We start from the raw sequence: 24,196 nt of genomic DNA, 5'->3' as shown, positions 1-24,196 counted from the left end.
ATGGCATTGGCCCTTGATCCCAAAAGGCCAATATCCCTTACAGCTTCTTTTAAATATGCTGCAGCGTCCCTGATGTGACCCAGAGTCAAAAGCACACTATCACTGTCTAGGGTATCTATCTCAGATGACAAGTTATCTGCCCACTTTTCAATAGCGCTACTCACCCATGCCGAAGCAACGGCAGGCCTGAGTAGCTACCCTGTAGTGACATAAATGGATTTTAGTGTATTTTCTTGCTTACGAGCCGCAGGATCCTTCAGCGCTGCTGTGTCAGGGGACGGAAGCGCCACCTTTTTGAATAGACGCAATAAAGCTTTGTCTACCGTGGGGATTGATTCCCACCTTTCCCTGTCCCCAGAGGGGAACGGCTATGCCACTGGAATTCTTTTGGGAACATGCATCCTTTTGTCAGGATTTTCCCAAGCCTTTTCAAAAAGTGCGTTCAGTTCATGAGAGGGATGAAACGTTACCTCAGGTTTCTTTCCTTTAAACATACAGACCCTAGTATCAGGAACAGCAGGATCCTCAGTGATATGTAATACTTCTTTTATCGCCACAATCATGTACTGAATACTCTTAGCCAGTTTTGGATGTAATCTGGCATCACTATAGTCGACATTGGAATCAGAGTCCGTGTCGGTATCTGTAATCTGGGTACATTCACGTTTCTGTGACCCCGAAGGGGTCTGGGCCTGTGACAAAGCATCTTCCATGGATTTCTTCCATGTCTGGTTCTTAGACTCAGATTTATCAAATCTCTTAGTCAACCTAATCACATTTGCGTTTAAAACACTCAACATATTTGCCCAATCATCCGTCGGCGGTGCCGACACAGCCACTCAGTATTTTATGTCCCCACTCCAGCCTCCTCCTGGGAAGAGCATTCAGCATCAGACATGTCGACACACACGTACCGACACCCACAACCACACTAGGGCTATAGGAGACAGACCCACAATAAAGCCTGCTAGAGAGACACAGAGAGAGATCTGCCAGCTCACACCCAGCGCCTATCCCGGTACTGAAGCAAGAAACAAGACTGCCCAGACCTGTTAGTGCTTTTTATATATATAAATTTAGCACCAAATCACTTGTGCCCCCCCCATTTTGCACCCTGTTACTTGTACAGCAGTGTGGAGGTCATAGCGCGCTTCAGTCCCGCTTAAAATTATCTTTATACTGGCGGGGGTCGCTTAACTAGTGCCTGGGCACTGTTATAACTTATGCCAGTGGCGTTTGTGGTGTTCATGCTGCCAAGGGCGCCCCCCCTGCAGTGCCGAGTTATGTGTGGGAGCATAGCGCGCAGCGCGGCCGCTGCAAGGTACCTCAAACGCCGTCTTCTGCCGTCACTGAAGTCTTCTGAACTTCTCATACTCACCCGGCTTCTGTCTCTGTGAGGGGGCGACGGCGCGGCTCCGGGAACAAGCAGCTAGGCGTACCAAGTGATCAAACCCTCTGGAGCTAATGGTGTCCAGTAGCTTAAGTAGCAGAGCCCTTGAACTCAGAAGAAGTAGGTCTGCTTCTCTCCCCTCAATCCCACGATGCAGGGAGCCTGTTGCCAGCAGGTCTCCCTGAAAATAACAAACCTAATAAAAGCATTTTTCTGAGAAACTCTGGAGAGTTTCTCAGTGTGCATCCAGTCTCACTGGACACAGAATCTAACTGGAGTCTGGAGGAGGGGCATAGAGGGAGGAGCCAGTTCACACCCAATATCGTGTGCCCATGACTCCTGCGGATCCCGTCTATACCCCATGGTTCTTGAAGCATCCCCAGCATCCTCTAGGACGTATGAGAAAGGGGCTTATCAAAGAAAAGACGCACAGCTAACGTGCAGTTTGGCATTGGTAGAAAACAAGTTACATGGCCATTGTAAATATACTACACTGGATCTATATGCATTTCGTTTTTCCTTGTCTAGTACTGGCAATGCAATATAATTTATTAGGAACTACAGAAGAGTTGCTAAATGCCGGATAGCAATGTCTTAGCATTTATTATAGTTACCAAATAAAAATAGGATTCTTTATTATTAGGGCTCATATACAGAGTCCCAGAAACCCATTGCAGGGAAAAGTAGATAAAACCATTAGCTTTTTCCTAGTCTTATCAGAAGCATATTCAAAGCTTAAATGCAGGAGTTTAGCAAGTACCGAGTGTTCCCATAAAACTCCACTGTAATGTACATAGCGGTAATGCTACTCAACAACTGCAAGCAATGTTATCACTGACAAATAATCATAAGAAAGCAAGCCTGCAAAACGCCATCCCCTTACATTATTCCTTAGACTATAGAAACATAGAATTTGACAGCAGATAAGAAACACTTGGCCCATCTAGTTTGACCATTTTTTACTCTCAACCCCATTTGTTCCTTGATCTGCTCCATAGTGTGTTCAGTAGGCTAAGAGCACTTACAATAAGCCCAAGGCCTTGCAAAGTGGATGATTAATGTGAATACAAACAGAGAGAGGAGGGAAGGTTACTTGCAGTAGGTGATAGGATTTGGTTTTTATCACAGGTTAGGAAAGACACAATATTTTTACTCACAGATTAGCAACATTGTTGCATACAGTTAAACTTGAAAACTTTGTTCCATCCCTGAGACATACAGATAAAACAATAGAGATAAGCATGAAGAACACCTATAAGAGGGTCACAAGCAGCACCTAAAAATAATTGGTATCAGAGTGTTGTCCATAGTCTATATCTTACACGTGAAACCGTAAATCAGCAATAACGTACACACACTTTGAAAAGCTTACATTAGGGGTAGATTGAGGTGCAGCAGAGGAGGCAGTGTTGGGCTGAGCTGCAGCAGAGGAAATGGCAGGCTGAGATTCAGCAGACACCAGTGCAGCCTAGAAAAAATAAAAATCACATTTTAGAAAAGCATTTTTTATTTTGCCTTAGTCTCCGTTAGACATGGATAAGGGTGTTACGTGCCGTAGAGGCTGGTATAGGATTGCTCGTGACAGGTCCACTATTAAAGTGACCCTGCCAGTGAAATTTATGCTGGACTGATATTATAGACAAAAGAATCATGAATATCAATTTATTAAGAACAAATTTATAAATATGAGGTGTATTTCTAGCAAAATGGTAGGCTGCACAGAGGCCCAGCCCAAAGAATGGCTTATTCCACTATTTCTAAACAGGTTCACTTCAATCAGATTACATCCGTTACTGCACTTAAGCCGGGTACACAATGAGCGACCTCCCCTAGTTAGCAATCACCAAACAAAAAACTGATTTGCCTGAGCAAGGAGGCAGATATATATGGACGGGCCGTTGCATGCTGGGAGGCCGGAAAAGCTTTGACCGATTGGTGCAAATCCGCTGTCGCTTCATCATATCCCATTGTTATCCTGTGGATAACCTGTGGACCCTGACGGAGAAATGAACAACAGATCTTGACCGTTATCGTTCATATCTTCCTGTGTTGTCGCCCAGTGTGTACGTGGCTTTATACAACGCCCTTGACAAAGTTCTGTTCCCCATATCTAAAGCAGATTTTGACATATACATACAACAGTGTACACAACCCAATTTAGACAAATAATCTGTTCAATAACACCTAAAAATAAGAATTTACTTACCGATAATTCTATTTCTCGTAGTCCGTAGTGGATGCTGGGGACTCCGTCAGGACCATGGGGTTTAGCGGCTCCGCAGGAGACAGGGCACAATAATAAAAGCTTTAGGATCAGGTGGTGTGCACTGGCTCCTCCCCCTATGACTCTCCTCCAAGCCTCAGTTAGGATACTGTGCCCGGACGAGCGTGCATAATAAGGAAGGATATTGAATCCCGGGTAAGACTCATACCAGCCACACCAATCACACCGTACAACCTGTGATCTGAACCCAGTTAACAGTATGATAACAACGAAGGAGCCTCTGAAAAGATGGCTCACAACAAGAATAACCCGATTTTTGTAACAATAACTATGTACAAGTATTGCAGACAATCCGCACTTGGGATGGGCGCCCAGCATCCACTACGGACTACGAGAAATAGAATTATCGGTAAGTAAATTCTTATTTTCTCTAACGTCCTAAGTGGATGCTGGGGACTCCGTCAGGACCATGGGGATTATACCAAAGCTCCCAAACGGGCGGGAGAGTGCGGATGACTCTGCAGCACCGAATGAGAGAACTCCAGGTCCTCCTCAGTCAGGGTGTGCCCCTGACCAAGTAGCAGCTCGGCAAAGTTGTAAAGCCGAGACCCCTCGGGCAGCCGCCCAAGATGAGCCCACTTCCTTGTGGAATGGGCTTTTACTGATTTTGGCTGTGGCAAGCCTGCCACAGAATGTGCAAGCTGAATTGTACTACAAATCCAGCGAGCAATCGTCTGCTTAGAAGCAGGAACACCCATCTTGTTGGGTGCATACAGGCTAAACAGCGAGTCAGATTTTCTGACTCCAGTCGTCCTGGAAACATATATTTTCAGGGCCCTGACAACGTCAAGTAACTTGGAGTCCTCCAAGTCCCTAGTAGCCGCAGGTACCACAATAGGTTGGTTCATGTGAAAAACAGAAAACACCTTAAGGAGAAATTGAGGACGAGTCCTCAATTCTGCCCTGTCAGAATGAAAAATTAAGTAAGGGCTTTTATATGATAAAGCCGCCCATTCTGACACACTCCTGGCTGAAGCCAGGGCTAATAAAATATTTCACATGGAAGGTGAAGATTCTAATTCCACAGTGGTGAGTGGATCAAACCAATGTGACTTTAGGAAACTCAAAACAACATTGAGATCCCAAGGTGCCACTGGGGGCACAAAAGGAGGCTGTATATGCAGTACCCCTTTTACAAACGTCTGAACTTCAGGCACTGAAGCCAGTTCTTTCTCGAAGAAATTCGACAGGGTCGAAATTTGAACCTTAATGGACCCTAATTTTAGGCCCATAGACAGTCCTGTTTTCAGGAAATGTAGGAAACGACCCAGTTGGAATTCCTCTGTAGGGACCTTCTTGGCCTCACACCACGCAACATATTTTCGCCAAATGCGGTGAAAATGTTTTGCGGTTACATCCTTCCTGGCTTCGACCAGGGTAGGGATGACTTCATCTGGAATGCCCTTTCAGGATCCGGCGTTCAACTGCCATGCCGTCAAACGCAGCCGCGGTAAGTTTTGGAACAGACAAGGCCCCTGCTGGAGCAGGTCCTCTCTTAAAGGTAGAGGCCACGGTTCTTCCGTGAGCATCTCTTGAAGTTCCGTGTACCAAGTCCTTCTTGACCCATCCGGAACCACGAGTATCGTTCTTACTCATCTCCTTCTTATGATTCTCAGTACTTTTGGTATGAGATGCATAGGAGGGAACACATACCCTGACTGGTACACCCACAGTGTTACCAGAGCGTCCACCGCTATTGCCTGAGGGTCCCTTGACCTGGCGCAATATCGGTCTAGTTTTTTTTTTTGTTCAGGCGGGACGCCATCATGTCCACCTTTGGTTTTTCCCAACGGTTTACAATCATGTGGAAGACTTCCCGCTGAAGTCCCCACTCTCCCGGGTGGAGGTTATGCCTGCTGAGGAAGTCTGCTTCCCAGTTTTCCACTCCCGGAATTAACACTGCTGAGAGTGTTATCACATGATTTTTCGCCCAGCGAAGAATCCTTGCAGTTTCTGCCATTTCCCTCCTGCTTCATGTGCCGCCCTGTCTGTTTACGTGGGCGACTGCCGTGATGTTGTCCCACTGGATCAATACCGGCTGACCTTGAAGCAGAGGTCTTGCTAAGCTTAGAGCCTTGTAAATTGCCCTTAGCTCCAGTATATTTATGTGGAGAGAAGTCTCCAGACTTGATCACACTCCCTGGAAATTTTTTCCTTGTGTGACTGCTCCCCAGCCACTCAGGCTGGCATCCGTGGTCACTAGGACCCAGTCCTGAATGTCGAATCTGCGGCCCTTTCATAGATGAGCACTCTGCAGCCACCGCAGAAGAAAACACCCTTGTCCTTGGAGACAGGGTTATCCGCTGATGCATCTGAAGATGCGATCCGGACCATTTTCCCAGCAGATTCCACTGAAAGGTTCTTGCGTGAAATCTACCGAATGGGATCGCTTTGTAAGAAACCACCATTTTTCACAGGACCCTTGTGCAATGATGCACTGATACTTTTCCTGGTTTTAGGAGGTTCCTGACTAGCTCGGATAACTCCCTGGCCTTCTTCTCCGGGAGAAAACATCCTTTTCTGGACTGTGTCTAGAATCATTCCTAGGAACATTAGACGTGTCGTCGGAAAAAGCTGCGATTTTGGAATATTTAGAATCCACTCGTGCTGTCGTAGAACTACTTGAGATAGTGCTACTCCGACCGCCAACTGTTCTCTGGACCTTGCCCTTATCAGGAAAGCGTCCATATTTCTTTTAGGAAGAATCATAATTTCGGCCATTACCATGGTAAAGACCCGGGGTGCCGTGGACAATCCAAACGGCAGCGTCTGAACTGATAGTGACAGTTCTGTACCACGAACCTGAGATACCCTTGGTGAGAAGGGCAAAATTTGGACATGTAGGTAAGCGTCCCTGATATCCAGTGACACCATATCGTCCTGGTTCGCTATCACTGCTCTGAGTGACTCCATCTTGATTTGAACCCTTGTATGTAATTGTTCAAATCTTTTAGATCTCACCGAGCCGTTTGGCTTCAGTACCACAATATAGTGTGGAATAATACCCCTTCCCTTGTTGTAGGAGGGGTACTTTGATTATCACCTGCTGGGAATACAGCCTGTGAATTTTTTCCCAATACTGCCTCCCTGTCGGAGGGAGACGTTGGTAAAGCAGACTTCAGGAACTTGTGAGGGGAAGACGTCTCGAATTTCCAATGTACACCTGGGATACTACGTGTAGGATCCAGGAGTCCACTTGCGAGTGAGCCCACTGCGTGCTGAAACTCTTGAGATGACCCCCCACCGCACCTGAGTCCGCTTGTATGGCCCCAGCGTCATGCTGCGGACTTGGCAGAAGCTGTGGAGGACTTCTGTTCCTGGGAATGGGCTGCCTGCTGCAGTCTTCTTCCCTTTCCTCTAACCCTGGGCAGATATGACTGGCCTTTTGCCCGCCTGCCCTTATGGGTACGAAAGGACTGAGACTGAAAAGACTGTGTCCTTTTCTGCTGAGATGTGACTTGGGGTAACAAAAGTGGATTTTCCAGCTGTTGCCATGGCCACCAGGTCCGATGGACCGCCCCTTTATACGGCAATACTTCCATGTGCCGTCTGGAATCTGCATCACCTGACCACTGTCGTGTCTATAAACATCGTCTGGCAGATATGGACATCACATCTACTCTTGATGCCAGAATGCAAATATCCCTCTGCGCATCTCGCATATATAGAAATGCATCCTTAAAATGCTCTATAGTCAATAAATATATTGTTCCTGTCAAGGGTATCAATATTTTCAGTCAGGAAATCCGACCAAGCCCCCCCCAGCGCTGCACATCCAGGCTGAGGCGATTGCTGGTCGTAGTATAACACCAGTATGTGTGTATATACTTTTTTGGATATTTTTCAGCTTCCTATCAGCTGGCTCCTTGAGGGCGGCCGTATCTGGAGACGGTAACGCCACTTGTTTTTATAAGCGTGTGAGCGCCTTATCCACCCTAAGGTGTGTTTCCCAACTCGCCCTCACTTCTGGCGGGAAAGGGTATACCTCCAATAATTTTCTATCGGAGGAAACCCACGTATCATCACACACTTTAATTTATCTGATTCAGGAAAAACTACAAGTAGATTATTCCCACCCTACATAATACCCTTATTTGTGGTACTTGTAGTATCAGAAATATGTAACACCTCCTTCATTGCCCTTAACATGTAACGTGTGGCCCTAAAGGAAAATACGTTTGTTTCTTCACCGTCGACACTGAAGTCAGTGTCCGTGTCGACCAACTGAGGTAAATGGGCGTTTTTACAAGCCCCTGACGGTGTCTGAGACGCCTGGACAGGTACTAATTTGTTTGCCGGCCGTCTCATGTCGTCAACCGACCTTGCATCGTGTTGACATTATCACGTAATTCCTAAATAAGCCATCCATTCCGGTGTCGACTCCCTAGAGAGTGACATCACCAATACAGGCAATTTGCTCCGCCTCCTCACCAACATCGTCCTCCTACATGTCGACACACACGTACCGACACACAGCACACACACAGGGAATGCTCTGATAGAGGACAGGACCCACTAGCCCTTTGGGGAGACAGAGGGAGAGTTTGCCAGCACACACCAAAAACGCTATAATTATACAGGGACAACCCCTTATACAAGTGTTTTCCCTTATAGCATTTTCACATATGTAATCATATCGCCAAATAAGTGCCCCCCCTCTCTGTTTTAACCCTGTTTCTGTAGTGCAGTGCAGGGGAGAGCCTGGGAGCCTTCCTCACAGCAGAGCTGAGCAGGAAAATGGCGCCGTGTGCCGAGGAGAATAGGCCCCGCCCCCTAAAACGGCGGGCTCTTCTCCCGGAGTTTGTGAGATCTGGCAGGGGTTAAATACATCCATATAGCCTCAAGGGCTATATGTGATGTATTTTAGCCATAAAAAAGGTATAATACATTGCTGCCCAGGGCGCCCCCCCCAGCGCCCTGCACCCTCAGTGACCGCTGGTATGAAGTGTGCTGACAACAATGGCGCACAGCTGCAGTGCGCTACCTTATGAAGACTGAAAGTCTTCTGCCGCCTGTTTCTGGACCTCTGGACCTCTTCAACTTCGGCATCTGCAAGGGGGGTCGGCGGCACGGCTCCGGGACGAACCCCAGGGTGAGACCTGTGTTCCGACTCCCTCTGGAGCTAATGGTGTCCAGTAGCCTAAGAAGCAAATCCATCCTGCACGCAGGTGAGTTTACTTCTCTCCCCTAAGTCCCTCGTAGCAGTGAGCCTGTTGCCAGCAGGACTCACTGAAAATAAAAAACCTAACTTAAACTTTTATTCTAAGCAGCTCAGGAGAGCCACCTAGATTGCACCCTTCTCGGCCGGGCACAAAAATCTAACTGAGGCTTGGAGGAGAGTCATAGGGGGAGGAGCCAGTGCACACCACCTGATCCTAAAGCTTTTATTATTGTGCCCTGTCTCCTGCGGAGCCGCTAAACCCCATGGTCCTGACGGAGTCCCCAGCATCCACTTAGGACGTTAGTTTCCATATTTCTCTAAGGGGCCGATCCTGTTAGCGGCGAGTCCCCTTGTGGCACAATAAAGAGTGGACATATGCCGGACTTGTGGTAACTCCAGACTCACTGACATTTGTTTGCAGCCCCATACGGCTGTGTGCAAATATCTATGAGGCCTAGAAGCAGATCAGGCCAGGCGGAGGAGAGTTGCGGTGCCATTGTGGCCATTTCTACATCAGTGCAACGTCAACGTGTGCCAATTGGATCAAACTCCATGTCTCAGGAAATACACAGGATGAGTCTACCATATCTGAAATGAGGGCAGGGTGTCAACCCAACTTAGGTCGACATGCATTGGGACGACATGGGCGTTAGGTCACCACAAGTTTTTTTTTTTTTTTTTACTGTTTTTGGTGTCCTTTTCTCCGTAAAGTGACGGGGAACCCAAATTAGTGCATCGTGTCCCCTCGCACTTGGCCAAGGTGCCTCGCTTCGCTCAGCTTTACCGTTCCAATCGTAGTCCACGTGGATCGTTAAGTATGAAAAAAATCCTACTTAATACAAAACACTTAGGAACATGACGTGCACTTCATAAAAGATGAAAGCAGGTGTCGAATAGCAAATATACACTAGAACAGGGGGTCTCAGCCTTTTTATGGCAAGTACAATAAAGAGACTATGGGAATAGGTCAAGTGCCACTTTGTAGAAGATATGAATCTATATACACGTAAAAATTTGGGACAATCATTATACATAGCTCACACTGCCCCATCCACAGCCCTTAATCCTGTGTCTTCATGCTGCTGCTCTGCACTCCATCCTATTCAGCTTAAACAAGGAAATTAACTTTCTGTCTGACCAATATGGGGGTGGCCGTCAGACGTGTCCTCTGATCAAGAAGCGATTCGGGGAGACTTGTCAGATTACTCTCATGCATTTAAAAATGTAAGAGGCTAATAACTGCATGCTTGCAATCAGTGCGACTTCTCTGCTTTGTGCAAAGGAGGTCACGTAACGTGGAGATCAGATGCTCACGTCCGATCGGAAGCTGCCATCTGGGGGTCACAAGGCTGCGTAGGTGGTACTCGAGCTTGTACCTATTCTTGCTAATTGTACCACTGGTTGAGAACAGCTACACTAGAAAGACAGAAGTGCACATGGCTATGATTCAGATCAAATTTTGTACTAAATGAAATGTACAATAGTAAATTCCCTCTACTATTGGTCCTTCATATATCCCTTATTTAATGCAATACAAGCATCTTGCAGCCCACGTCACTTCTGTATAATGGAAAATAAAATGTGGGGTGTAAGGAAGAGGCTGTGGATGGATATAGTTAAATTTAATCTGTTTTCTCCTGAAAAATAAATGATCAGCACAATGAGATAATGGTAAACACCTTAGGAAGGATATTTACCAGTGTCTTCCTAGGCATTATTTTCTTAGCAGTGACTGATCGTTTCATGACTTGTACAGGTAGCTGAAATGAAAAATACACTATTGATAACCACATCTAAAATAAATTCTAACATTAGTTTACATTATAATCCCCCCCCCCCTCCCAAAAAACAACAATCTAATGCCCCGACATCGCCCGACATCAAGCTCTACCGTAAACACTTTCACCATCAGCAGGTTACACCTCATAGCCTGCAATGCCGGACCATGTCATGGCATGTAGGTTGTATCTCTGATGACAGCAGATATGCCCTCCTACTCTACATTGTAAACCAGCAGTTCTATCTGGCCTCTCATCCATCGTCCCATACATTACACAAGGGCCGGATGCAATGACTTGCGAGACGGCCAGAGCTCCGAAACTTCGGACGAACTCTTATGTTTATTAAAGCAGCAAACTTTTACAATGCAAAACCAGGTTGGTTTTGCCTTATAAACATTTGCTGCTTTAAAAAAATAAAAATAAAAAAAATAAGAATTTACTTACCGATAATTCTATTTCTCGTAGTCCGTAGTGGATGCTGGGAACTCCGTAAGGACCATGGGGAATAGCGGCTCCGCAGGAGACTGGGCACAAAAGTAAAGCTTTAGGACTACCTGGTGTGCACTGGCTCCTCCCCCTATGACCCTCCTCCAAGCCTCAGTTAGGATACTGTGCCCGGACAAGCGTACACAATAAGGAAGGATTTTGAATCCCGGGTAAGACTCATACCAGCCACACCAATCACACCGTACAACTTGTGATATGAACCCAGTTAACAGCATGATAACCGAGGAGCCTCTGGATAGATGGCTCACAACAACAATAACCCGATTTGTTAACAATAACTATGTACAAGTATTGCAGATAATCCGCACTTGGGATGGGCGCCCAGCATCCACTACGGACTACGAGAAATAGAATTATCGGTAAGTAAATTCTTATTTTCTGACGTCCTAGTGGATGCTGGGAACTCCGTAAGGACCATGGGGATTATACCAAAGCTCCCAAACGGGCGGGAAAGTGCGGATGACTCTGCAGCACCGAGTGAGAAAACTCCAGGTCCTCCTCAGCCAGAGTGTCAAATTTGTAAAATTTCACAAAAGTATTTGACCCTGACCAAGTAGCAGCTCGGCAAAGTTGTAAAGCCGAGACCCCTCGGGCAGCCGCCCAAGATGAGCCCACCTTCCTTGTGGAGTGGGCTTTTACAGATTTTGGCTGTGGCAGGCCTGCCACAGAATGCGCAAGCTGAATTGTACTACAAATCCAGCGAGCAATAGTCTGCTTAGAAGCAGGAGCACCCAGCTTGTTGGGTGCGTACAGGATAAATAGCGAGTCAGATTTTCTGACTCCAGCCGTCCTGGAAACATATTTTCAGGGCCCTGACAACGTCCAGCAACTTGGAGTCCTCCAAGTCCTTAGTAGCCGCAGGTACCACAATAGGCTGGTTCAGATGAAACGCTGAAACCACCTTTGGGAGAAATTGAGGACGAGTCCTCAATTCTGCCCTGTCCGTATGAAAAATCAGGTAAGGGCTTTTACAGGATAAAGCCGCCAATTCTGACACACGCCTGGCTGAAGCCAGGGCCAACAGCATGACCACTTTCCATGTGAGATATTTTAAGTCCACAGTGTTGAGTGGTTCAAACCAATGTGATTTTAGGAAACCCAAAACAACATTCAGATCCCAGGGTGCCACTGGAGGCACAAAAGGAGGCTGTATATGTAGCACTCCCTTAACAAACGTCTGGACTTCAGGCACTGAAGCCAGTTCTCTCTGAAAGAAAATCGACAGGGCCGAAATCTGGACCTTAATGGATCCTAATTTTAGGCCCATGGACACTCCTGCTTGCAGGAAATGCAGGAATCGACCCAGTTGAAATTCCTCCGTCGGGGCCTTTATAGCCTCGCACCACGCAACATATTTCCGCCAGATGCGGTGATAATGCTTTGCGGTTACATCCTTTCTGGCTTTTATCAAAGTAGGGATGACTTCGTCTGGAATGCTTGTTCCTTTAGGATCCGGCGTTCAACCGCCATGCCGTCAAACGCAGCCGCGGTAAGTCTTGGAACAGACAGGGTCCCTGCTGGAGCAGGTCCCTTCTCCGAGGTAGAGGCCACGGGTCCTCTGTGAGCATTGCTTGAAGTTCCGGGTACCAAGTCCTTCTTGGCCAATCCGGAGCCACGAGAATAGTTCTTACTCCTCCCCGCCGTATAATCCTCAGCACCTTGGGTATGAGAGGCAGAGGAGGGAACACATACACGGACTGGTACACCCACGGTGTTACCAGAGCATCCACAGCTATTGCTTGAGGGTCCCTTGACCTGGCGCAATACCTGTCCAGTTTTTTGTTGAGGCGGGACGCCATCATGTCCACCTTTGGTTTTTCCCAACGGTTTACAATCATGTGGAAGACTTCTGGGTGAAGTCCCCACTCTCCCGGGTGGAGGTCGTGCCTGCTGAGGAAGTCTGCTTCCCAGTTGTCCACTCCCGGAATGAACACTGCTGACAGTGCTATCACATGATTTTCCGCCCAGCGAAGAATCCTTGCAGCTTCCGCCATTGCCCTCCTGCTTCTTGTGCCGCCCTGTCTGTTTACGTGGGCGACTGCCGTGATGTTGTCCGACTGGATCAGCACCGGCTGACCTTGAAGCAGAGGTCTTGCTTGGCTCAGAGCATTGTAAATGGCTCTTAACTCCAGGATATTTATGTGAAGTGATGTCTCCAGGCTTGACCACAAGCCCTGGAAGTTTCTTCCCTGTGTGACTGCTCCCCAGACTCGCAGGCTGGCATCTGTGGTCACCAGGACCCAGTCCTGAATGCCGAATCTGCAGCCCTCTAGAAGATGAGCACTCTGCAACCACCACAGGAGAGACACCCTTGTCCTTGGGGACAGGGTTATCCGCCGATGCATCTGAAGATGCGATCCGGACCATTTGTCCAGCAGGTCCCACTGGAATGTTCTTGCGTGGAATCTGCCGAATGGGATTGCTTCGTAGGAAGCCACCACTTTTCCCAGGACCCTTATGCATTGATGCACTGACATTTGGCCTGGTTTTAGGAGGTTTCTGACTAGCTCGGATAACTCTCTGGCTTTCTCTTCCGGGAGAAACACCTTTTTCTGGACTGTGTCCAGGATCATCCCTAGGAATAGAAGACGTGTCGTCGGGATCAGCTGCGATTTTGGGATATTGAGAATCCAACCGTGCTGCCGCAGCACTACTTGAGATAGTGCTACTCCGACTACCAACTGTTCCTCGGATCTTGCCCTTATCAGGAGATCGTCCAAGTAATGGATAATTAAAACTCCTTTCCTTCGAAGGAGTATCATCATTTCGGCCATTACTTTGGTAAAGACCCGGGGCGCCGTGGACAATCCAAACGGCAGCGTCTGAAACTGATAGTGGCAGTTCTGTACCACAAACCTGAGGTACCCTTGGTGAGAAGGGTAAATTGGGACATGGAGGTAAGCATCCTTGATGTCCAGAGACACCATATAATCCCCTTCTTCCAGGTTCGCGATCACCGCTCTGAGTGACTCCATCTTGAATTTGAACCTCTGTATGTAAGTGTTCAAAGATTTTAGATTTAAAATAGGTCTCACCGAGCCATCCGGCTTCGGTACCACAAACAGCGTGGAATAATACCCCTTTCCCTGTTGCAGGAGGGGTACCTTGATTATCACCTGCTGAGAATACAGCTTGTGAATGGCTTCCAATACCGCCTCCCTGTCGGAGGGAGACGTCGGTAAGGCAGACTTTAGGAAACGGCGGGGGGGGGGGGGGGGAAGGAGACGTCTCGAATTCCAATTTGTACCCCTGAGATACCACCTGAAGGATCCAGGGGTCCACTTGTGAGTGAGCCCACTGCGCGCTGAAATTCTTGAGACGGGCCCCCACCGTGCCTGAGTCCGCTTGTAGAGCCCCAGCGTCATGCTGAGGACTTGGCAGAAGCGGGAGAGGGCTTCTGTTCCTGGGAACTGGCTGTTTGCTGCAGCCTTTTTCCTCTCCCTCTGCCACCGGGCAGAAATGAGGAGCCTTTTGCCCGCTTGCCCTTATGGGGCCGAAAGGACTGCGCCTGATAATACGGCGTCTTCTTATGTTGAGAGGCTACCTGGGGTAAAAATGTGGATTTCCCAGCAGTTGCCGTGGACACTAGGTCCGATAGACCTACCCCAAATAACTCCTCCCCTTTATAAGGCAATACTTCCATATGCCTTTTGGAATCAGCATCACCTGACCACTGCCGCATCCATAACCCTCGTCTGGCAGATATGGACAGCGCACTTACTCTTGATGCCAGTCGGCAAATATCCCTCTGTGCATCACGCATATATAAAAATGCATCTTTTAAATGCTCTATAGTCAGTAATATACTGTCCCTATCCAGGGCATCAATATTTTCAGTCAGGGAATCCGACCAAGCCACCCCAGCACTGCACATCCAGGCTGAGGCGATTGCTGGTCGCAGTATAACACCCGTGTGAGTGTATATACATTTTAGGATATTCTCCTGCTTTCTGTCAGCAGGTTCCTTAAGGGCGGCCGTATCAGGAGACGGTAGTGCCACCTGTTTAGACAAGCGTGTGAGCGCTTTATCCACCCTAGGGGGTGTTTCCCAACGTGCCCTATCCTCTGGCGGGAAGGGGTATGATGCCAATAACCTTTTAGGAATTATCAGTTTTTTATCGGGAGAAACCCACGCTTCATCACACACTTCATTTAATTCCTCAGATGCAGGAAAAACTACAGGTAGTTTTTTCTCACCAAACATAATACCCTTTTTAGTGGTACTTGTACTATCAGAAATGTGTAAAACATTTTTCATTGCCTCAATCATGTAACGTGTGGCCCTACTGGAAGTCACATTAGTCTCTTCATCGTCGACACTGGAGTCAGTATCCGTGTCGGCGTCTGTATCTGCCATCTGAGGTAGCGGGCGTTTTAGAGCCCCTGATGGTCTTTGAGACGCCTGGACAGGAACAAGCTGAGTAGCCGGCTGTCTCATGTCATCAACCGTCTTTTGTAAAGAGCTGACACTTTCACGTAATTCCTTCCGTAAGCCCATCCACTCAGGTGTCGACTCCCTAGGGGGTGACATCTCCATCATAGGCAATTGCTCCGCCTCCACATCATTTTCCTCCTCATACATGTCGACACAGTCGTACCGACACACAGCACACACACAGGGAATGCTCTGATAGAGGACAGGACCCCACTAGCCCTTTGGGGAGACAGAGGGAGAGTATGCCAGCACACACCAGAGCGCTATATATATGTTGGGATAACACTATACAGAGTGTTTTTCCCCTTATAGCTGCTGTTTATATTATACTGCGCCTAATTAGTGCCCCCCCCCCTCTTGTTTTACCCTTTTCTGTAGTGCAGGACTGCAGGGGAGAGTCAGGGAGACGTCCTTCCAGTGGAGCTGTGAGGGAAAATGGCGCCAGTGTGCTGAGGAGATAGGCTCCACCCCCTTCTCGGCAGACTTTTCTCCCGCTTTTTTCAGGAATCTGGCAGGGGTTAATATACATCCATATAGCCCTGGGGGTTATATGTGATGTATTTTAGCCAGCCAAGGTGTTCATATTGCTGCTCAGGGCGCCCCCCCCCCCCCAGCGCCCTGCACCCATCAGTGACCGGAGCGTGTGGTGTGCATGAGGAGCAATGGCGCACAGCTGCAGTGCTGTGCGCTACCTTGGTGAAGACTGATGTCTTCTGCCGCCGATTTTACGGACTTCTTCTTGCTTCTGGCTCTGTAAGGGGGCCGGCGGCGCGGCTCTGGGACCGGACTCCGAGGCTGGGCCTGTGTTCGGTCCCTCTGGAGCTAATGGTGTCCAGTAGCCTAAGAAGCCCAAGCTGGCTGCAAGCAGGCAGGTTCGCTTCTTCTCCCCTTAGTCCCTCGATGCAGTGAGCCTGTTGCCAGCAGGTCTCACTGAAAATAAAAAACCTAAAACTAACTTTTCCTAAGAAGCTCAGGAGAGCCCCCTAGATTGCACCCAGCTCGGTCGGGCACAAAAATCTAACGGAGGCTTGGAGGAGGGTCATAGGGGGAGGAGCCAGTGCACACCAGGTAGTCCTAAAGCTTTTCTTTTGTGCCCAGTCTCCTGCGGAGCCGCTATTCCCCATGGTCCTTACGGAGTTCCCAGCATCCACTAGGACGTCAGAAAAATTACCAGTTGGTCCGGAGTCTCGGAGCTCCGGCCATCTTGCAAGGCATAACATCCGTCCCGATGACGGGACTCCACAGACAGGGCTCACAGGCAGGCTGGATTTCTTTCACATTTACCTTTAGAGTCTCACAACAGGATGCCCCGTTTAATACATAATTAAGGGCTGACAATGTGCAGATTATTAATGCAATGAATATTTGAGACCTATTAACAATTGCCATTATTATTTATGCGCTTTTTAAACTGTATTGCTAGCACGTTATCTATAACGTTGCAATATTGTACAAACTTGTTTAAAGTTAGCGACAATGTTTTTTTGATAAGTGCATTAGTATTCAGTTTTGTGTGAACCTATGAATGACCCGTTATATCTACAATCGTTGTGGTCGGTCTATGCGAATACATTCCTCCTTTGTGTTTGACTTGGGACCTGTAATATTATTCTGCGAGTAGTGAGTGGAATATCTTTAAATTGTGCTGCGCTTACTTGAGGAGAAAATGAGTCTCCATCTTTTGTTTCAAGATCATAACCTAGACCAAAGTAGAGCAAAAGAGCCCATTCATTAAATTTACTATTTTAAGAGAAATTGTGGAATTTCCTAATGCCATTTAAGGTCCAATATATGTGTGTTTATAAACACTGTTACAATATCTATATTTCTCCTTATTATTGATGCAAAATACATAAGAATCATTATTCCTTTAATTTTTTGCATGTGAAAATAGGATGGGCTGTAAGTTCAATGTATACCCCTCCTCACACCAAAAGTTTTTAGTTATACAGGTTGAGTATCCCTTATCCAAAATGCTTGGGACCAGAGGAATTTTGGATATCGGATTTCTCCGTATTTTGGAATAATTCATGGTGATAGGACCTAAATATTAGAGATGAGCGCCGGAAATTTTTCGGGTTTTGTGTTTTGGTTTTGGGTTCGGTTCCGCGGCCGTGTTTTGGGTTCGACCGCGTTTTGGCAAAACCTCACCGAATTTTTTTTGTCGGATTCGGGTGTGTTTTGGATTCGGGTGTTTTTTTCAAAAAACCCTAAAAAATAGCTTAAATCATAGAATTTGGGGGTAATTTTGATCCCAAAGTATTATTAACCTCAAAAAACATAATTTACACTCATTTTCAGCCTATTCTGAACACATCACACCTCACAATATTATTTTTAGTCCTAAAATTTGCACCGAGGTCGCTGTGTGAGTAAGATAAGCGACCCTAGTGGCCGACACAAACACCGGGCCCATCTAGGAGTGGCACTGCAGTGTCACGCAGGATGGCCCTTCCAAAAAACCCTCCCCAAACAGCACATGACGCAAAGAAAAAAAAGAGGCGCAATGAGGTAGCTGACTGTGTGAGTAAGATTAGCGACCCTAGTGGCCTACACAAACACCGGGCACATCTAGGAGTGGCACTGCAGTGTCACGCAGGATGTCCCTTCCAAAAAACCCTCCCCAAACAGCACATGACGCAAAGAAAAAAAGAGGCGCAATGAGGTAGCTGTGTGAGTAAGATTAGCGACCCTAGTGGCCGACACAAACACCGGGCCCATCTAGGAGTGGCACTGCAGTGTCACGCAGGATGTCCCTTCCAAAAAACCCTCCCCAATCAGCACATGATGCAAAGAAAAAGAAAAGAAAAAAGAGGTGCAAGATGGAATTATCCTTGGGCCCTCCCACCCACCCTTATGTTGTATAAACAAAACAGGACATGCACACTTTAACCAACCCATCATTTCAGTGACAGGGTCTGCCACACGACTGTGACTGATATGACGGGTTGGTTTGGACCCCCCCCAAAAAAGAAGCAATTAATCTCTCCTTGCACAAACTGGCTCTACAGAGGCAAGATGTCCACCTCATCTTCACCCTCCGATATATCACCGTGTACATCCCCCTCCTCACAGATTATCAATTCGTCCCCACTGGAATCCACCATCTCAGCTCCCTGTGTACTTTGTGGAGGCAATTGCTGCTGGTCAATGTCTCCGCGGAGGAATTGATTATAATTCATTTTAATGAACATCATCTTCTCCACATTTTCTGGATGTAACCTCGTACGCCGATTGCTGACAAGGTGAGCGGCGGCACTAAACACTCTTTCGGAGTACACACTTGTGGGAGGGCAACTTAGGTAGAATAAAGCCAGTTTGTGCAAGGGCCTCCAAATTGCCTCTTTTTCCTGCCAGTATAAGTACGGACTGTGTGACGTGCCTACTTGGATGCGGTCACTCATATAATCCTCCACCATTCTATCAATGTTGAGAGAATCATATGCAGTGACAGTAGACGACATGTCCGTAATCGTTGTCAGGTCCTTCAGTCCGGACCAGATGTCAGCATCAGCAGTCGCTCCAGACTGCCCTGCATCACCGCCAGCGGGTGGGCTCGGAATTCTGAGCCTTTTCCTCGCACCCCCAGTTGCGGGAGAATGTGAAGGAGGAGATGTTGACAGGTCGCGTTCCGCTTGACTTGACAATTTTGTCACCAGCAGGTCTTTCAACCCCAGCAGACCTGTGTCTGCCGGAAAGAGAGATCCAAGGTAGGCTTTAAATCTAGGATCGAGCACGGTGGCCAAAATGTAGTGCTCTGATTTCAACAGATTGACCACCCGTGAATCCTTGTTAAGCGAATTAAGGGCTGCATCCACAAGTCCCACATGCCTAGCGGAATCGCTCCGTGTTAGCTCCTTCTTCAATGCCTCCAGCTTCTTCTGCAAAAGCCTGATGAGGGGAATGACCTGACTCAGGCTGGCAGTGTCTGAACTGACTTCACGTGTGGCAAGTTCAAAGGGCATCAGAACCTTGCACAACGTTGAAATCATTCTCCACTGCACTTGAGACAGGTGCATTCCATCTCCTATATCGTGCTCAATTGTATAGGCTTGAATGGCCTTTTGCTGCTCCTCCAACCTCTGAAGCATATAGAGGGTTGAATTCCACCTCGTTACCACTTCTTGCTTCAGATGATGGCAGGGCAGGTTCAGTAGTTTTTGGTGGTGCTCCAGTCTTCTGTACGTGGTGCCTGTACGCCGAAAGTGTCCCGCAATTTTTCTGGCCACCGACAGCATCTCTTGCACGCCCCTGTCGTTTTTTAAAAAATTCTGCACCACCAAATTCAAGGTATGTGCAAAACATGGGACGTGCTGGAATTTGCCCATATTTAATGCACACACAATATTGCTGGCGTTGTCCGATGCCACAAATCCACAGGAGAGTCCAATTGGGGTAAGCCATTCCGCGATGATCTTCCTCAGTTGCCGTAAGAGGTTTTCAGCTGTGTGCGTATTCTGGAAAGCGGTGATACAAAGCGTAGCCTGCCTAGGAAAGAGTTGGCGTTTGCGAGATGCTGCTACTGGTGCCGCCGCTGCTGTTCTTGCGGCGGGAGTCCATACATCTACCCAGTGGGCTGTCACAGTCATATAGTCCTGACCCTGCCCTGCTCCACTTGTCCACATGTCCGTGGTTAAGTGGACATTGGGTACAACTGCATTTTTTAGGACACTGGTGAGTCTTTTTCTGACGTCCGTGTACATTCTCGGTATCGCCTGCCTAGAGAAGTGGAACCTAGATGGTATTTGGTAACGGGGGCACACTGCCTCAATAAATTGTCTAGTTCCCTGTGAACTAACGGCGGATACCGGACGCACGTCTAACACCAACATAGTTGTCAAGGACTCAGTTATCCGCTTTGCAGTAGGATGACTGCTGTGATATTTCATCTTCCTCGCAAAGGACTGTTGAACAGTCAATTGCTTACTGGAAGTAGTACAAGTGGGCTTACGACTTCCCCTCTGGGATGACCATCGACTCCCAGCGGCAACAACAGCAGCGCCAGCAGCAGTAGGCGTTACACGCAAGGATGCATCGGAGGAATCCCAGGCAGGAAAGGACTCGTCAGACTTGCCAGTGACATGGCCTGCAGGACTATTGGCATTCCTGGGGAAGGAGGAAATTGACACTGAGGGAGTTGGTGGGGTGGTTTGCGTGAGCTTGGTTACAAGAGGAAGGGATTTACTGGTCAGTGGACTGCTTCCGCTGTCACCCAAAGTTTTTGAACTTGTCACTGACTTATTATGAATGCGCTGCAGGTGACGTATAAGGGAGGATGTTCCGAGGTGGTTAACGTCCTTACCCCTACTTATTACAGCTTGACAAAGGGAACACACGGCTTGACACCTGTTGTCCGCATTTCTGGTGAAATACCTCCACACCGAAGAGCTGATTTTTTTGGTATTTTCACCTGGCATGTCAACGGCCATATTCCTCCCACGGACAACAGGTGTCTCCCCGGGTGCCTGACTTAAACAAACCACCTCACCATCAGAATCCTCCTGGTCAATTTCCTCCCCAGCGCCAGCAACACCCATATCCTCCTCATCCTGGTGTACTTCAACACTGACATCTTCAATCTGACTATCAGGAACTGGACTGCGGGTGCTCCTTCCAGCACTTGCAGGGGGCATGCAAATAGTGGAAGGCGCATGCTCTTCACGTCCAGTGTTGGGAAGGTCAGGCATCGCAAACGACACAATTGGACTCTCCTTGTGGATTTGGGATTTCAAAGAACGCACAGTTCTTTGCGGTGCTTTTGCCAGCTTGAGTCTTTTCAGTTTTCTAGCGAGAGGCTGAGTGCTTCCATCCTCATGTGAAGCTGAACCACTAGCCATGAACATAGGCCAGGGCCTCAGCCGTTCCTTGCCACTCCGTGTGGTAAATGGCATATTGGCAAGTTTACGCTTCTCCTCCGACAATTTTATTTTAGGTTTTGGAGTCCTTTTTTTTCTGATATTTGGTGTTTTGGATTTGACATGCTCTGTACTATGACATTGGGCATCGGCCTTGGCAGACGACGTTGCTGGCATTTCATCGTCTCGGCCATGACTAGTGGCAGCAGCTTCAGCACGAGGTGGAAGTGGATCTTGATCTTTCCCTAATTTTGGAACCTCAACTTTTTTGTTCTCCATATTTTATAGGCAGAACTAAAAGGCACCTCAGGTAAACAATGGAGATGGATGGATTGGATACTAGTATACAATTATGGACGGACTGCCACGGTTAGGTGGTATAAAAAAACCACGGTTAGGTGGTATATATTATAATAATAATACAATTATGGATGGACGGACTGCCTGCCGACTGCCGACACAGAGGTAGCCACAGCCGTGAACTACCGCACTGTACACTGGTTGATAAAGAGATAGTAGTATACTCGTAACAACTAGTATGACACTATGACGACGGTATAAAGAATGAAAAAAAAACCACGGTTAGGTGGTATATATTATAATAATAATACAATTATGGATGGACGGACTGCCTGCCGACTGCCGACACAGAGGTAGCCACAGCCGTGAACTACCGCACTGTACACTGGTTGATAAAGAGATAGTAGTATACTCGTAACAACTAGTATGACACTATGACGACGGTATAAAGAATGAAAAAAAAACCACGGTTAGGTGGTATATATTATAATAATAATACAATTATGGATGGACGGACTGCCTGCCGACTGCCGACACAGAGGTAGCCACAGCCGTGAACTACCGCACTGTACACTGGTTGATAAAGAGATAGTAGTATACTCGTAACAATTAGGATGACACTATGACGGTATAAAGAATGAAAAAAAAACCACGGTTAGGTGGTAGGTATATAATAATAAATAATACAATTCTGGTCGGACGGACTGCCTGCCGTGTGCCGACACAGAGGTAGCCACAGCCGTGAACTACCGCACTGTACACTGGTTGATAAAGAGATAGTAGTATACTCGTAACAATTAGGATGACACTATGACGGTATAAAGAATGAAAAAAAAACCACGGTTAGGTGGTAGGTATATAATAATAAATAATACAATTCTGGTCGGACGGACTGCCTGCCGTGTGCCGACACAGAGGTAGCCACAGCCGTGAACTACCGCACTGTACACTGGTTGATAAAGAGATAGTAGTATACTCGTAACAATTAGGATGACACTATGACGGTATAAAGAATGAAAAAAAAACCACGGTTAGGTGGTAGGTATATAATAATAAATAATACAATTCTGGTCGGACGGACTGCCTGCCGTGTGCCGACACAGAGGTAGCCACAGCCGTGAACTACCGCACTGTACTGTGTCTGCTGCTAATATAGACTGGTTGATATTTAAAGAGATATTAGTAGTATACAACAATACTATACTGGTGGTCAGGCACTGGTCACCACTCCTGCAGCAAAAGTGTGCACTGTTAATTAATATAATTGTACTCCTGGCTCCTGCTAACAACCTGCAGTGCTCCCCAGTCTCCCCCACAATTAATTATAAGCTTTTAATTTATACATTGATGACTGTGCAGCACACTGGGCTGAGCTGAGTGCACACAGACTGAGTCACACTGTGTGACTGACTGTGCTGTGTATCGTTTTTTTTTTCAGGCAGAGAACGGATATAGCAGAGAGAAGTGAACGGATATATTATATTAAATAAAAGTTAACTAGCAACTGCACTGGTCACTGACTGTGGTAAACTAACTCTGTCTGCGACTCTGCACAATCTCTCTCTATCTAATCTATCTATCTCTATTCTAATGGAGAGGACGCCAGACACGTCCTCTCCCTATCAATCTCAATGCACGAGTGAAAATGGCGGCGACGCGCGGCTCCTTATATAGAATCCGAGTCTCGCGATAGAATCCGAGCCTCGCGAGAATCCGACAGCGTCATGATGACGTTCGGGCGCGCTCGGGTTAACCGAGCAAGGCGGGAAGATCCGAGTCGCTCGGACCCGTGGAAAAAAAAGTGAAGTTCGTGCGGGTTCGGATTCAAAGAAACCGAACCCGCTCATCTCTACTAAATATAAGCACAGAATGCATTTATGTCTCATATACACCTTATACACACAGCCTGAAGGTCATTTTAGACAATATTTTTTATAACTGTGCATTAAACAAAGTGTGTCTACATTCACACAATTCATTTATGTTTCATATACACCTTATACACACAGCCTAAAGGTTATTTAATACAATATGTTTAATAACTTTGTGTATTAAACAAAGTTTGTGTACATTGAGCCATCAAAGTTTTCACTATCTCACTCAAAAAAGTCCGTATTTCGGAATATTCCGTATTTCGGAATATTTGGATATGGGATACTCAACCTGTATATCATTGAGAAATATATTTTCTCTCTAATAACTTAACAGGGATTGATGTGAATGACCAAAATATGCTACATGTGCACTACATGAATAGTTTAAATATAAGTACATGAAGAGCAGAAGTGACGTCAGCTGATGCTCCATGTTTAGAGTTCACTATAGGGTGAACAGTGGGCAGTGGTGGAAATAGTGAGAGAGTACTTATGCTTACACCCTGGGAAGGAGGCGTGGCTTTGACACCTTCCCCCAATGTATCACTCTTGGTGGCCCCACCCAACCTCTCCCCACACTGAATACATGCAGGACGGCAGAAGGCAGGC

The 24,196-nt window shown here is 47.2% G+C and overlaps 1 protein-coding gene across 3 annotated transcripts in view; it reads right to left on the bottom strand.

Moving 5' to 3' along the window:
- The window catches only part of CDCA5 (cell division cycle associated 5), a 74,264-nt gene that overhangs the window by 37,633 nt on the left and 12,435 nt on the right, over positions 1-24,196 (bottom strand). For 2 of the 3 annotated variants that reach the window (XM_063944822.1, XM_063944820.1), the window contains exons 3-4: positions 10,533-10,595; positions 2,763-2,858 (exon numbers count right to left, since the gene is read on the bottom strand). In XM_063944822.1, coding sequence (XP_063800892.1) covers positions 2,763-2,858; positions 10,533-10,580 — 144 coding nt within the window. In that variant the 5' untranslated portion in view covers positions 10,581-10,595. The remainder of the gene's footprint in view (positions 1-2,762; positions 2,859-10,532; positions 10,596-24,196) is intronic. The other variant, XM_063944821.1, reaches the window with a different exon arrangement.

This window comes from Pseudophryne corroboree, chromosome 11, assembly GCF_028390025.1.
Source record: "Pseudophryne corroboree isolate aPseCor3 chromosome 11, aPseCor3.hap2, whole genome shotgun sequence".
Lineage (NCBI taxonomy): Eukaryota > Metazoa > Chordata > Amphibia > Anura > Myobatrachidae > Pseudophryne > Pseudophryne corroboree.
The sequence above is the reverse complement of the archived record's forward strand: the minus strand, read 5'-3'. Positions and strand labels throughout refer to the sequence as shown.